Source organism: Chiloscyllium punctatum, chromosome 17, assembly GCF_047496795.1.
Source record: "Chiloscyllium punctatum isolate Juve2018m chromosome 17, sChiPun1.3, whole genome shotgun sequence".
NCBI classification, from domain to species: Eukaryota; Metazoa; Chordata; class Chondrichthyes; order Orectolobiformes; family Hemiscylliidae; genus Chiloscyllium; species Chiloscyllium punctatum.
In genome coordinates, this window is record NC_092755.1 from 74,639,670 (window position 1) to 74,654,339 (window position 14,670).

Consider the following 14,670-nt stretch of genomic DNA (forward strand, 5'->3'; position numbering starts at 1 on the left):
ATAAAAGTTTCTTTAGCACTCATAAATTGTTCATTCAAATTTGGAGTTTCTATGGTTATAGACAATAGACAGACAATAGACAATAGACAATAAACAGACAATAGACAATAGATGCAGGAGTAGGCCATTCTGCCCTTCGAGCCTGCACCGCCATTCAATATGATCATGGCTGATCATTCCTAATTAGTATCCTGTTCCAGCCTTATCTCCATACCCCTTGACTCCACTATCTTTAAGAGCTCTATCCAATTCTTTCTTAAAAGAATCCAGAGACTGGGCCTCCACTGCCCTCTGGGGCAGAGCATTCCACACAGCCACCACTCTCTGTGTGAAGTAGTTTCTCCTCATCTCTGTCCTAAATGGTCTACCCCGTATTTTTAAGTTGTGTCCTCTGGTTCGGCACTCCCCCATCAACGGAAATATGTTCCCTCCTGCCAGAGTGTCCAGTCCTTTTATAAGCCTATACGTTTCAATCAGATCCCCTCTCAGTCTTCTAAACTCAAGGGTATACAAGCCCAGTCGCTTCAGTCTTTCCGTGTAAGGCAATCCTGCCATTCCAGGAATTGACCTCGTGAACCTACGCTGCACTCCCTCAATAGCCAGAATGTCTTTCCTCAAATTTGGAGACCAGAACTGTACACAGTACTCCAGGTGTGGTCTCACCAGGGCCCTGTACAGCTGCAGAAGCACCTCTTTGCTTCTATACTCAATCCCTCTTGTTATGAAGGCCAGCATGCTATTAGCCTTCTTCACGACCTGCTGTACCTGCATGCTTGCCTTCATTGACTGGTGGACAAGAACACCCAGATCTCTCTGGGTGAGCAACTTTCCATCTTCTGTTCTTATTAGTGTTTCACATTTTGAAAACCAGTCTTAAAGATGATAAACCAGGATGATTTGACATTGCAACTAGATTTTGACATGGACTCATGTATCCTAGGATTTACCATTGATCTGAAACTGATCTGGATTAGTCAGATAAACACTGTGGCTGCAAGAGCCGGTGAGAAGCCAGAAATTCTACAAGTAACTCACCTCCTGATTCCTCAAAGCATGTACACCATCCACAAGGTACAAATCAAGAGTATGATGGGTGAATGCAGCTCTCAACATACAAGAAACTTGACACTGTCCAGCCTGGTTGATTGGCACCTCAACCATTCATTACCTCTACCATCTATGCTCAATAGCAGCAATGCATATTATTTACAAATTACACTGCAAAAATTCACAAAGACTCTTTATGCCGAGCCTTCTGAACACACAACCACTATCATCTAGAACTGTCAGGGCAGCAAATACATGGGAAGCCTGCCTCCTAGTCACATACCATCAAGACTTGGAAACATATCATCATTCCTTCAGTGTTGCTGGGTCAAAATCCTGGAACTCCCTCTCCAATGGGGTTGTGGGTACACCTACACCAAATCAACTGCAGCAACTGTGGGCGGCACGGTGGCACAGTGGTTAGCACTGCTGCCTCACAGCGCCAGAGACCCGGGTTCAATTCCCGCCTCAGGCGACCGACTGTGTGGAGTTTGCACGTTCTCCCCGTGTCTGCGTGGGTTTCCTCCGGGTGCTCCGGTTTCCTCCCACAGTCCAAAGATGTGCAGGTCAGGTGAATTGACCATGCTAAGTTGCCCGTAGTGTTAGGTAAGGGGTAGATGCAGATGTAGGGGTATGGGTGGGTTACTCTTCGGCGGGGCAGTGTGGACTTGTTGGGCCGAAGGGCCTGTTTCTACACTGTAAGTAATCTAATCTAATCAATTCAAGAAGGCAGCTCACCACCAGCACCTCAAGGGCAACAAAAGGATGGATAAAGTAAAGTATGTCACTCCTGAATTCCTAACTGGATTATTTATTAGTGACTATCTTATGTTTAAGGCTCCTAGTTCGGGTCTTACGTGCAAGTGGAAACTTGGGGTCAGGTTTTGCAGTTGAAATGACACTGAAACAGTCAAAAGCTTGTCACTGCTATTCAACAAAAACAAACCACTCTTGGTATCTGCACGTGTGCAAATTAATATAAAAATTCAGAGGTTGCTGTCAATGATCCGCTGATCCTCCCTGGGGTGTGATGTTTTAGAGAAATCATTTATAAATAGTTGATTTAATGTAAAACTACTACTTTTTTTCCAATTAATGTATTAGATAGTTAGAAAGCTAAACCTTGTTGAATGAAATCTAGCTAGGTTTTTAAATACTATAGCAAATAATAATTAGTCTGATCAACCTCTCTGGCTCTGAAAAACAAATATGCTTGCTGTTAGAGAATTCTATAATCCCAAATGGTTCATTAGCCTATTAAATGACACTTCTACTGATCGATGCCCTGTGGCTGGGACCAGAATGGAATTCATCTGAGAAAGCAGTGTCAACACCATATAATGAACACTACATCTTTGTGAAAGTTAGCAGCAATTGCCGTCACTTCAAAACCAACTTCAAAAAATCAGGCCATTATCTTTACACCTGCCTTATCAAGTGGTTTCATAATCTTGGAAATCTCTATTTGAAAGGATTTCTTTTGATTCTGATCATCACATGATCAACATCGATTTAGTGGGAGCATGCCTACCGTTGAGTCAGAAGTCAACACACGACTTATGCCAAAACATTGGCCCACCACTGAGTAATTGCAACATTATTGGAGATGCTATAGTTAATGAGGTGTTAACATGATGTGAACACTGGCTGCATCTTTTGTCTACGAGTCAAACTACTGCATTTCAAAGTTAATGTACTAGTTGTAAACCGTACTATAGTACATAAAGGATGTAAAAGTTACTCCACAAATGTAGTTTCTTTCTTTCTATTATTCTCAAGTTATGCTTGCTGGTTACTAATGCTGTGCTCTCCATTAACTTCATGATGATAAAAATCTCAACTTTCCAAACTTTTGTTAATAACTATCAATCTCATTCTGAATTTCTTCCTGTTTAATGTTTGTGGTACCATTTCCATAATATCTTCTAATAGCTTTCCAATAAAGGGTGCCAAGACACATATTCTGCATCCTGACTATGACCTTGCTAATGACCTTTTCAAATTCAATTTTTTGTTAGGAGTATTTATTGCATAATTGATGGTACAAATTGATGCCCATAGCTGAAGCACAAAATATTGTAAAACATATTTACAGCCTTATCTAATTTCTATCACGATAGCTGAAATTAAACTAACTCTTCAAAAAGTCAAGAAAATATCCAGAAAATTAAATTCTACTATGCATCATTGTTTACTTAACATTATCACATGAATAACTTTTCTAATACAATTAACAGATGAAAACAACTTACTCAAAAGTTCTGCTTTTTTGACAACTGCTTTCAGGTAATCAGATTTCTGTGCTAATGCTTTATCCAGCAATGTCCTTGCCTTCTCTTGTGTCATTGGGTCTTCCAAGCATACAGTGGCAAAAAGTGTTAAGGTCTGGGCATTTGGACCCAGTGTTTTAAAGACATTATTTGCCATCACCATTGCTTCACGTATGCTGTTTGAAGCTAAATAACATTCAACTAGACCTGCAACAAAACAAAAAAGGAAGGCAGTGCAACTGAGACTTAGGAAAGAAATTGTTACAAGTTGAAATGTCAAATAACTATGAAAAGTGTTAAATAAATTGTTTAGCTTTGTAAAACTACCACAATAGACCATAAGATATAACAAGTGATGTATTTAAACAACAATAAAGGCTCCCTGGGGAGACGAGACATCTAAAAATAAACTTGGTCAGTTGTCTCCAGACCAGAGATTGTCAACAGAGGGTAAATCTGCCAGGTTATTAAAAGTTGTGGAAGAGTTTGAGAAGGTAAACTCCAATACTAATGTCAGGAGAAAAGCACATGGAAAAATCACAGCCATCAAACATTGTGAATAAATAAATGTGTTTTTTTAAAGAATCAGAGATAATAATTCAAAAGAAATAATTTTAAACATTTGTACAAATCTGTTACAATGTATAAACAGAAAATGAACAGAGCCAAGCCCAAAGAGTCTGCTGATATCAGTGTAATGAAACCCACTGCATTGATGTGTGGTGCTGACGGGGAACAGAGCATAAATCACTAGCTTAGAGGGCAGTAGCCAAAATTACAGTAGGTTCTGATAACACGATAAGTTTCATTCTCATGCAATCTTGCATTGTAAGAAAGTCACTCAATAGCAGTGTCATTTATATTAGTGGGGTTGGAATCACATCATCACCAATACAGGAAAGGAAAGTTCGCATTCTACAAATAATGGTCCAAATTCTTCAACTGTGTTAAAGCTAATTCGCATTGAAGAAACACGTGCGATAGCAGAACCAACTGTGAAATTAGATTTAGGATTGCTCCAAATGCCAAGATAATGTACCACCTTGTGAAAATGGGAGCAATGGAAGCAAAAACTGGTAGACTTCAACAATAGAAATGCATGTGGGGAGGAGTTTAAAGATTAAATCAGGAGCAGTAATAATGCAGAACAAGACAGAATGGGAGGTAAGGTATTCTACTAAAAATAATTAAGTGATATAGGAGAGGATCAAGAGAAACAACTAATGCGAAACATTAATAATATTTAAATAAAATGCAGACACTCTACAGAGTAAAAGCTTAGATCCAGTTTATAAAACAAAGGGGAGAAAAACATTTCCTCCCCCATGAATAAGGTAATGCCCTAACTATTTTGCTCTGTTGCCACCTAAAGGCCAAGTCCTGAAATTGCTTATAGATTTAGACCAAATTTTTCAAATTTTCACCTACAAATTCATTAAAAATTAATTATAAACAGATGGTCGCGTACAAATGTTAACAGGAATTTATGGGGCAAATTTAAACAGGGAACTACAAATTAAGGAATAAACACAGATCTTTTCTAAAGAATTTTCAAATATATATTAACGCAATAAATAAAGCAATTCAATAAACACAGTATTGGCCCAGTTATCATTTTATTCATGTTAGTACAGAGCTCCACATTTCTAGCTGGGAATTCTTCGCAGATCAAGAAGCAATGAAGTACTTAGTTAAGTGTGCAAAAAACAAATACAACATCAAGCAATAGATAAAGATAACAGAATTCAAAGCTATTCTGGCTTGCCACTATTTATGCATGGAATTCATACAAAATAACTAAATCCTTTGTATACAGAACTTAGGAAAGTCATTATGCTGCATAAGAATGTTGATAAATAAGAAATTTACCATCATAACAATCCATTCTGCAGGGGGCAAGACGCATTGCTTCTCTGAAGTGTATGATAGCCTCCTGGATTCTGCCCAGGGCTCGCAAGGCAGCACCCTTTAATAATAAGGCTTGTACACTGTTACTATTCAATTGAATTGCTTTTGCTCCAAGATACAAAGCACGTGAATATCGTTTGCTGTACAAACACTGATACCTGTAGACAGCAAGGCAACAAAATAAATTACAAATATTTCCTAATATAGCATACTGTGAACACCATTAGTAAATCCTTATTTTAAAAAAAGCTTTACTGCACAAAGTCCACGGCCAGGGTGTATGATATTTCCTGAGGGTTAGAAGTTATTAGTTTAAGTTAAGTCACATCAACTTCACAAAATAATTGTACCTGAATGTTGGTTCACTGCAGTGGCATTTGCTTAAAGTTTTGTGTCTGAGCTGGGTGGAGTGTGCTATGAAATTTTCAAGTTTAAGAATGCTTGAGGTCCTCACCTAATCCACATACTTACACTGAACTTTGAGAAGATTGGTGCCAAAATAAAGTAATCAGATCTAATCCTTCGAGTACATTTACAAGTATTTTTTATGAACATGTTTATTGCTTTGCAAATTTTCAGAACCTGCAATGTTACATTTTGTCTCTCTATCATCTATGTTTAGTCCTCTCTCTTTCTCATTACCATAGCATTCTTGAACGCAATATGTGCATACGCAGAATCAGCATCTACACGCATATTAATAAAATCCATTTGGACTTTTACCATCACTATTTTTTAGCCCTCCACAGACTCTGTTGCCAAATTGTTTGTCCGAATCCCAGTCTTGGAAGAACTGCAATCTCCTCCAAGTAAACATCAGTAGGTTTGACACCATGGCCTGCTGCCCAAAGATGGTTCTATCCCCTTCCATGGCCACTATCTCACGTTGAATCAGCACGGTCAGAGGCTAAGTTCTATTCAATTCTGAATTTCTAACCTTCCATCTACTATAAATCTACTCAGCAATTCCACCTTGCTCTTTGCCGTAAGAACCTTCTTAAAAACCACACCATCCACCAAGGTACAGTGACTTCTCCTTCTATAATTTCATTTGCTTCATTTTTGGGCATTTGTCTGTGTTAAAGATGCTACATAAATGCAAGGCTTTGTTGTGAAATCAATGCTATTTTTGTCATTTGTATCCAGTCAAGCCACAATTGCTTTATTGGCAAAATAGGTCAGATTTTATTTAATTTTACCCAAGTTTCTTTGACTTCTTGTTCAAAACATTTTAAATCTGCAACCTAGAAAATAAAAGGTTTACAAATATGATTAATTAAACTAACCTGTGTGCTTAGAATTATAGCACTGAGTATTATAATTAAAATACTTTATCACACCACTTACTATATTCTATTCTAATGAATGGTTATACTAGACCTCAAAAATGTTGGATTTCAGGTTAAATGTTAAATTTCTGATCCATAGTCAATTTTGAATAAAATTAAAACAGAGAATTGTATTGGCATGAATAGTGATCAAAGCACAAATATCTATAGAGTGTTCTCATTCATTATACCTTGCTACTTTATAGCACTGCAAAACTGGTACATAACTTGTATATAACTTAAATTTTCTTTCCCTCACAAATATTACTGCAGCAGAGAATACAGTATTTGATTCAGAATTTCATTATTTGAACTGACAAGTCACAAGTAACAATTATGCTACACAAGTGCCAGGCAGTGACCATCCTCAGAAGTGGGGAGACAGAATATAACAATCTCGCTTTAATACTCAACTGCAATAACATTGCTAAATCTTCTACATAAACATCAGCAGTGGGAGATGGCTTACCCTTAACTGGACCAGCATGTAAATAGTGGGTCTACAAAGCAAGTCAGCAGTTGGAAACTATGGTGACTAACTCATTTTCTGGCTCCCAAAAGCCTGTCCACCATCAAAAAGGTACAAGTCAGGAACGTGAATGAATAATCCCACTTGTCTGGATCAGTACAAATTGACTAACATTCGAGAAGCAGTTTCCAGCTCAGGACTCCATCCACCAACCTAAATACTGCCTCCCTTCACTACTATCACATAACTGTAGCACTCTGTAGTATGCACTGCGGCAAAACCCTAATGTGCCTTTGATGGCAACTTCCAAACTTGTGAGGTCAACCACTTAGAAGCGTAAGCATACCTAGTACATGGAAACACTACCTGCAAGTTCCCCTCCAAGTCACACACCATCCTGACTTAGATTACTTCATTGTTCTTTCACAGTCACCTGGGTAAAATCTTGGAACTTCCTTCCCAATAATACTGTAGGTGTATCTATACTACATAGCCTGTAGCAGTTCAGCACCATTTTCTCAGAAACATTATGGATGAGCAACAAATGATAGCCTTGTCAGCAATGCTCAAATCTCATGCAATAAAAGAAAACCTAATTTTACAGGGCAGCTGTGAACAGTATAGGACTTTCTACTTTAATAACAAGTCATGATAAAGAATCTTGACACAATAGCGTGAACAAAACATTCTAGTTGTCAAATGTTTTACTGTGCAGTCATACAGAACCATTTTATGGGCATCACTTTTTCATGGTCATCAAATGAAGCATCTCTCTTGCTATGAATATCAGCCATCAACATGTCATCTTCCCCTTTCACAAATGGTTGCACATAGTTTAAAAAAAACAAATTCTGTAAATTTGATAATGGCTTTGCCAAGTTAAAAAGAGCAAACTTGTATTTCACTATCTTGGAATGTCCCAAGACCCTTTATAACCAATGATATAGAGATTATAAATATTCTAATGTAGGAAAGATGACAGCCAATTTGCACATCACAAGATATCTGCTTTTACATGTGTTTAAATAAGGATAAACTCTGGCAAGGACACCTAGGATTTTGTTTTTGAATAGTGCCATATAATATATTATATTCAAACCGAAGTAGTCAGATGGGACCTAAGTTTAATGCCTTACCCAAAAGGCAGTTTCTCTGACAAGGTAGTCTTCCCACAGTAGTGTACTCAAGTTTCAACCTAAATTATACACAAGCCTTTTGAGGCAAGAATACTACCACTGATCAAAGACTAACAAGTTTATTCCTGCAAATAAGGAAAGGCCTCTCTAGCTGATAACTTCTTTGCTCTAATAAATGTTACGAATAAACTTATTTCTGTATAAACTACATATTTAGGATACTCTTGGTGTGTACCACAATTCCAAATTTCTCATCTGAATCAAGCAGCTGGGATTGAGAAAAGGGGGAAGTCAGAAATTAAATCACATATATGTTACTATGTTATTGGGGGAGGGAGGCGGCGGGGAAATGTGGAAGCAAAGAAATATCATCTTGCACAGCTCTTGTACATTTCCTAGTTACTTGGTCCAAGATCAGCAGAGACTACACCTAGGAAGAGTTGGAAAATAAAGATATCAGTTAGTTAACAATCACCTATCAAGAAACCTATATTTACAGAATGTGGAAATTGGTGCATCAATAATGGCATTAACCTTGCAGTTAAATTACTGGGTAGGACTCACACAATAATATTAATCATGATATTACTAAAAAAAAAAGTACTTTTGTTTCTTCCTAAAATGAAAAATTTAATAACCTACCCAGAGACAACCCATGGTTCGGCATGCTGATCAGAAATGTTAAATAAACGGCCACCTAAATTTTCAACATCCTCTAGTCGGCCTTCACCCGCCAAAAGATACCCATATACATCCATTCCTAAAGTGAAAGCAAGTTTGAAAACATAATATCAGACAGCTTACTGTAATCACAGATTTGGTTCACAATTCTAGATTAACAAATGCTGGTCTGAAATTTGTACACATCCAATATTTTTATTTCTGTTTCTTAAGTATTATCAATATTGAAAAGTTCTCAAATGAATAAGTCAATTTAGTTTTCATCATAGTTAAAACTGGAATAATCATCTAAAGGCCCAAAGTAATTCTCTGGTGTCTTGGGTTCAATTTGTAACACAACAGACAGTGGAATTTAAATTTAATTAAAAATCTGAAAGTGAAAGCGACATTCAGTAATGTTGACCATGAAACTGATCATTGCTTGTTGTAAAAGCCTATTTGGTTGATTAATGTTATTTAGGGAACGTAATCTGCCATCTTAATCTGGTTTGGTCCACATCAGAGTCCAGATCATTGTAATGCAGTTGAACTGTCTTCTGAAATGGCCTGCTTTAGTTCAGCAAGCCACTCAATTTAAGGGCAATTAGGAATGGGCAACTTTGCCCCTACAACACTGTCATCCCATGGAAGAATAAATTTACAAAATCTTCAGCCCTCCACTTTAACACTGGAACTGCAATTGAATAAACAGATAAGTACCTCAAACATCTAGAAATTGGAAATGCTTTGGCAGTCATTTGTATATTACTTACCTTTGATTATGTACGGATCGAGCATCTGAGCCTGCTCAAACTTTAATATAGCATTTTTGTTGTCACCCACTCTAAAATACAAATCTGCGAGGCTTCCCATTAAATCAACATTATCCCTCAATAACGACTTCTTCTCCAGGGAGCTGAAAACATAAAATAGTTGTAACAGTGTACTGATTATTAATAGTAGTGCAGTGATTGGAAGGTTACCATATTAATATTGCTCTTTGGGTCTTTCTTCTACAAACAAATATTCACGACAGTCAGTGAGTATTAACATCTTAGTGGGCTATAAATAAGGTGTAAAACATTAATTTTTAAACGAAGAAAGCTTGAAATTGAATTTTCATTCCATAATCTGTTAATGTTGCTCAAAAACATTCAGTACAGTTAAAAATACTAAAATTCAATTCAGTTTAATAGCAGAATAACAATTATATTTTGCTCAGGTGGGTTTGACAAATGAATAAATTTGGATGACATTTTTCCATAATCATGTGCCTGCGGAACAGGTATTTTTAATCAACCTGTTCAGACAAGTTATGATACACCTCGACGGCAGTGGGGGTGGGGGGTGGTTCCTGAACTCAGGCTCAGACTTAGAAACACTTGCACGGCACCATAAGAACTCCTAAACCACACAGCTTACTTTACGCACAGCCACTGACAAAAAGCAGCCACATACCCTTAAAATAACCCTTTTATTTTACATCCCTTTTAGGATCTAATTTTAGCTACTGTGTTTGAAATTACAAGTAAAAATTGAAGGACCAATGAACTTTAAATAGGATCAGAACAATTTCAGCCAAGGAGATGCATAGATTTTTATTGGAGAATCTAAGTGTATGATCACATCCAAACCCATTTTCAGGATGGAGAGGGTGCCAATTAGCTTTTGCACATAACCAGATTGTTAGGTTTTCAGTGTGCAAGTTTATATCTGGCTTCCTGAAAATGTGCAGAACATATTTAGAGTATACTTTTTATCTTTAAAGTAGGTACTGGATGTTTAAAATAATTTAACAAAACTGTAATGTCTTGAGTATGTTTCTACTTAAAGAAAACACTGACCAAAAAAGTAACTATTTCGTAGAAAAACATATACTGTCATTCCCCTTTCCCACACAGTATACAACATTTTCTTACCAGATAGTATTAATTGCTCTGGTGTTGTCACCAGTGTGAACAAAAGCATATGCCTTGATCCAAACAGAAAGCCAGTCCAGATTTGGAATACTCTGAATCACATTCATAGTCAGAGACGCTACTTCAGCACCCTTCACTGAAAGAGACAGGAGACCTGGAAAACAAACAGGCAAGACATGGATAGCTAACCGGTGACTTGAAAGTACTTGGATAGAATATACTTGTATTTGAACACAGGAGTCATTTGCAGTCATCTTTTTACATGCTTGTTAGAGGATTTTCTTATACCATTCTACTTAAAAAGATGATTTTGCTGCCAATAACTAGTTTGTTTTACACCACATTAAAGGACCCTGAAGGCTAATAGCATCCAACTGTAATGCTAAGGAGGAGGAGCAAATTATTGCAGATGCTAAGACCTTATGTTCCACTGTTAATTGTGCCATTTTCAGTATAACAGCAAAACTGTCATTTATCTATGGGCAAAAGACAGCCTCATCACTGAAAAGGGCAAATAAATTCAGCCATGATCTCTGCATCCTCTCTCTTTTTCCTCTCAATTCCCCAAACCCACTTACCCCTAGGTTTAGTCATAATCATTACCAACGTGATGGAAGGGAGATGTTCATAAAAACTTGCTCAACAACCAATGTTCAGTTTGGCTTCATCCAGGATCTTTTAACTCCAGATTTCATTACAGCCTTGGTCCAAAACTAGACAAAAGACCTGAATTCGGGAGGTGAGGTCAGAGTGATTGCCCTTGACACTAACACAGTAATTGACAGTATGACATCAAGTAACCCTAGTAAAACTGCACTAAATGGGAATCGGAGTATAAACTCTCTGCACTGACACGAAGGAAGCCAACCATCTCGGTCCCAAGATATTCAGTCAGGGTAATATCCTGAGTATCTTCATCTGCTTCATCAAGGACATTCTCTCCAACATGAAGTCAGAAATGGAACTGCAACATTTACTACCATTTGTAACTCCTCCAATTCTGAATAGTCCATCTCTGCGCACAGCAAGATCTACATAATATTTAAGCTTGGGCCAATAAGAGGCAAGTAAGATTTGTGCTACAAAGAGAGAAGCTAACCATCGCCCATGGACATCCAGTGGTATCATCATCAATGAAGCTCATATTAACAATACTCTGGATGTTATCATTGACCACAAACTAAACTGGACCAAGTATACTCTTGTTGCAAGAGCAGGTAAGAGATTGGAAAATCATTGATGAGTAACTCATCTCCCAATTCCTTAATTTCTGCCTGCCATCTTCAAGGTAAAGTCGGCATTTAATACTCTCCACTACTTAAACGAGTGCAACTCAACACCATGCAGCACAAAACAACCTTGTTTTATTGATGCCCCATCATCTCAATCATCTATTCCATCCACCACTCATGCACATTGTAAAGTGTAGAATATATTAAGATGTATTGTAACAATTCAACAGACTTCCTTCAACAAGACTTCCCTAACCTTTGCCAGCACAGAAAGCAAGGGTAGTAGATGAAATAACTCCACAGAGATTGGCATCCAGTCATCAAGTTACTCTTTGTTTACACATAGAAAGTTCTTGACACTGACACAGCTCCCTTAGAGTCAACTGTCAGAGTGAACAGAATCCATCACTCCGGTTCTTTTTTTTATATAAAGACAGATCACTCCTGTCAGCAAGGACTCCTTGACTAGACCAGATTAACAGCCCCAATTAGAAAGCTAACATTTTATTACGCCCACCTGACTGATCTCGTTACAATCACAAAAGTACATATTTCAGAAAACTACCACCTAAATAGTCCTCTTCAAGACACCACATCCTGACTTAGAATTATAATGCCATTCCTTCATAATCATCGGGATCAAAAATCCTGGTACTTCCTACCTAACAGCAGAGGGTGTGCATACACCAGACGGTCTACAGTGTTCAATAAGGTCACTGACTAAACCTTCAAGTGGAATGGGGGATAGGCAACAAATGCAGCCTTATCAGTAATCCTCACATTCCATAAACAAATAAAAAAACTGGGGGAAAAAAAAATCAGATCTATTAAAGTCATGCCTTATAGTTAATCACCTCTAAACTAAGACTTGATAGCATTCTTCAAGACAGAGTACATCCCTGAAAACAGAAACATGATTTGGCACAGCTGTAAACAATATCAAGATCATAAACTGATGTCATAACATTTACAGTGTCCAAAATATTCTTATAGGAGCATGTTCAGAGCAGATGCAACTGCCAACAAACATTTAGTATTAATCAGAAGAAAAGATTATCATCCAAATTTATTTGCAGCAAAATAATTAGCATTAAATTCTTAAAAGAGCCAATTATAAACTTTCAAGTCGAAGAAGATGGATTGCCATACTATGAGTCCATGCAGCTCATGTGAACCTAATCTCTATCTGCATTATTCCATACATCATTTCATTTCAGCTTCCTTCCCAAGCTACATTTCTCCCACTTGTTTCTCACCTCTAATTTTTTCTAGCTTGTCATTTGTAGCAGTAAAAGATGTATGGAGATTTTAATTTTAAAAAAACCTACCTAATATTGCATCCAGAGCCAGAGGACACTGTCGTAATACTTCCTTATAGCTGGTGACAGCTGACCGCTCCTGTCCTGCTTTCTTATACAGGTTTGCCAACATCATATTAATCTAGATCACAGGGAAAAAAAAGTCAATGACACAAAAAATGTAAAAATTTACAGTTGTATAATTTTTCTAGCTGAAGACAAGCAAACTAAACAGAAGCACATTGCTACAGACTGGTGAAATTTGAGTTCACTCCTATGGTCCACCACTCTGCTGAGATGTCAATGGCTGTGCAGGCAGACTGAAGTGGAATCATGAAGCTTCGCAAGAAAGAGGAAAACTGGCAGCACAGTTGTCAAAGTTTCTCATGAGCTATTAGGAATACATTTAAGAATATACCAGAAAATGTTGGCAAAGTGTTTTCTTGTACAGTACTCTCAACACATTTAGTGTGCCCCCGGTGGAAATCAGAAAAAGGGAGAAAGCATCTGAAAAAAAATCTTACTCTGTGGAAAAGTGAAAACTCTTTAAATGAGAGAAGTGTAAAAATGTTACAAGAATTTGATATAAAATAAGTGGCTCAGTACCATTTTTATTCATTTAAGGAATGCAGATTTCGCTGGCTGGGCCAGAATTAATTGCCAGTCCCTAGTTGCCTTGAGGTATTCGTGGCAAGCTGCCTTCTTGAACTACTGCAATTGGTATAGGTACACCCACAACCCCTTTAGGGGGACTTCCAGGATTTTGACCCAGCGATATTCATTTATTTCAGGATGGCGAGTGGCTTGGAAGGGAACTTGCAGGTGGTGGTCTTCCAAGTATTTGTTTCCCTTGCCCTTCCAGATGGTAGTGGTTGTGTGTTTAGAAGGGGTATTAGTGAATTTCTACAGTGCATCTTGTAAACGTATATACATTGATGCTACTGAGTGTAGGTAGTCAAGGAAATGAATGTTTATGGTTGCGATGTCAATCAAACAGCAGGCTGCTTTGTTTCCTTGATGGTTTCAAGTTAGAGTGTTATTGGAGCTGCCCTTATACAGGAAAATGAGAAATATTCCATCACATTCATATGTTGTGCATTGTGGATGGTGGACGGTGGACATACTTTGAGGAGTCAAGAGGAGAGTTATTCATTGCAGGATTGCTAGCCTATTCTTGCAACCACAATAGTTACATGGCTAATCCAGTTGAGTTTACGGTCAATTGTCACACCTAGGATTCATGAATTCATGCTAAAGCCTAATCAAGACATCAAATCAATCTGCTTTCAAACAAAGAAACAAAAATAAGAACACAGAAAATCTAAAACCATCTCTTTCATTAATCACATAGCCATAGAAACTGCAGTTCAGAATGAATGATTTACAGCTGTTTGAAATGTTTG

The 14,670-nt window shown here is 37.6% G+C and overlaps 1 protein-coding gene across 3 annotated transcripts in view; it reads right to left on the reverse strand.

Moving 5' to 3' along the window:
* The window catches only part of anapc7 (anaphase promoting complex subunit 7), a 52,906-nt gene that overhangs the window by 17,714 nt on the left and 20,522 nt on the right, over nucleotides 1-14,670 (reverse strand). For all 3 annotated transcript variants that reach the window (XM_072587496.1, XM_072587495.1, XM_072587497.1), the window contains 6 exons: nucleotides 13,298-13,409; nucleotides 10,738-10,891; nucleotides 9,592-9,734; nucleotides 8,801-8,918; nucleotides 5,187-5,383; nucleotides 3,300-3,524 (listed from right to left, as the gene is read on the reverse strand). In XM_072587496.1, coding sequence (XP_072443597.1) covers nucleotides 3,300-3,524; nucleotides 5,187-5,383; nucleotides 8,801-8,918; nucleotides 9,592-9,734; nucleotides 10,738-10,891; nucleotides 13,298-13,409 — 949 coding nt within the window. The remainder of the gene's footprint in view (nucleotides 1-3,299; nucleotides 3,525-5,186; nucleotides 5,384-8,800; nucleotides 8,919-9,591; nucleotides 9,735-10,737; nucleotides 10,892-13,297; nucleotides 13,410-14,670) is intronic.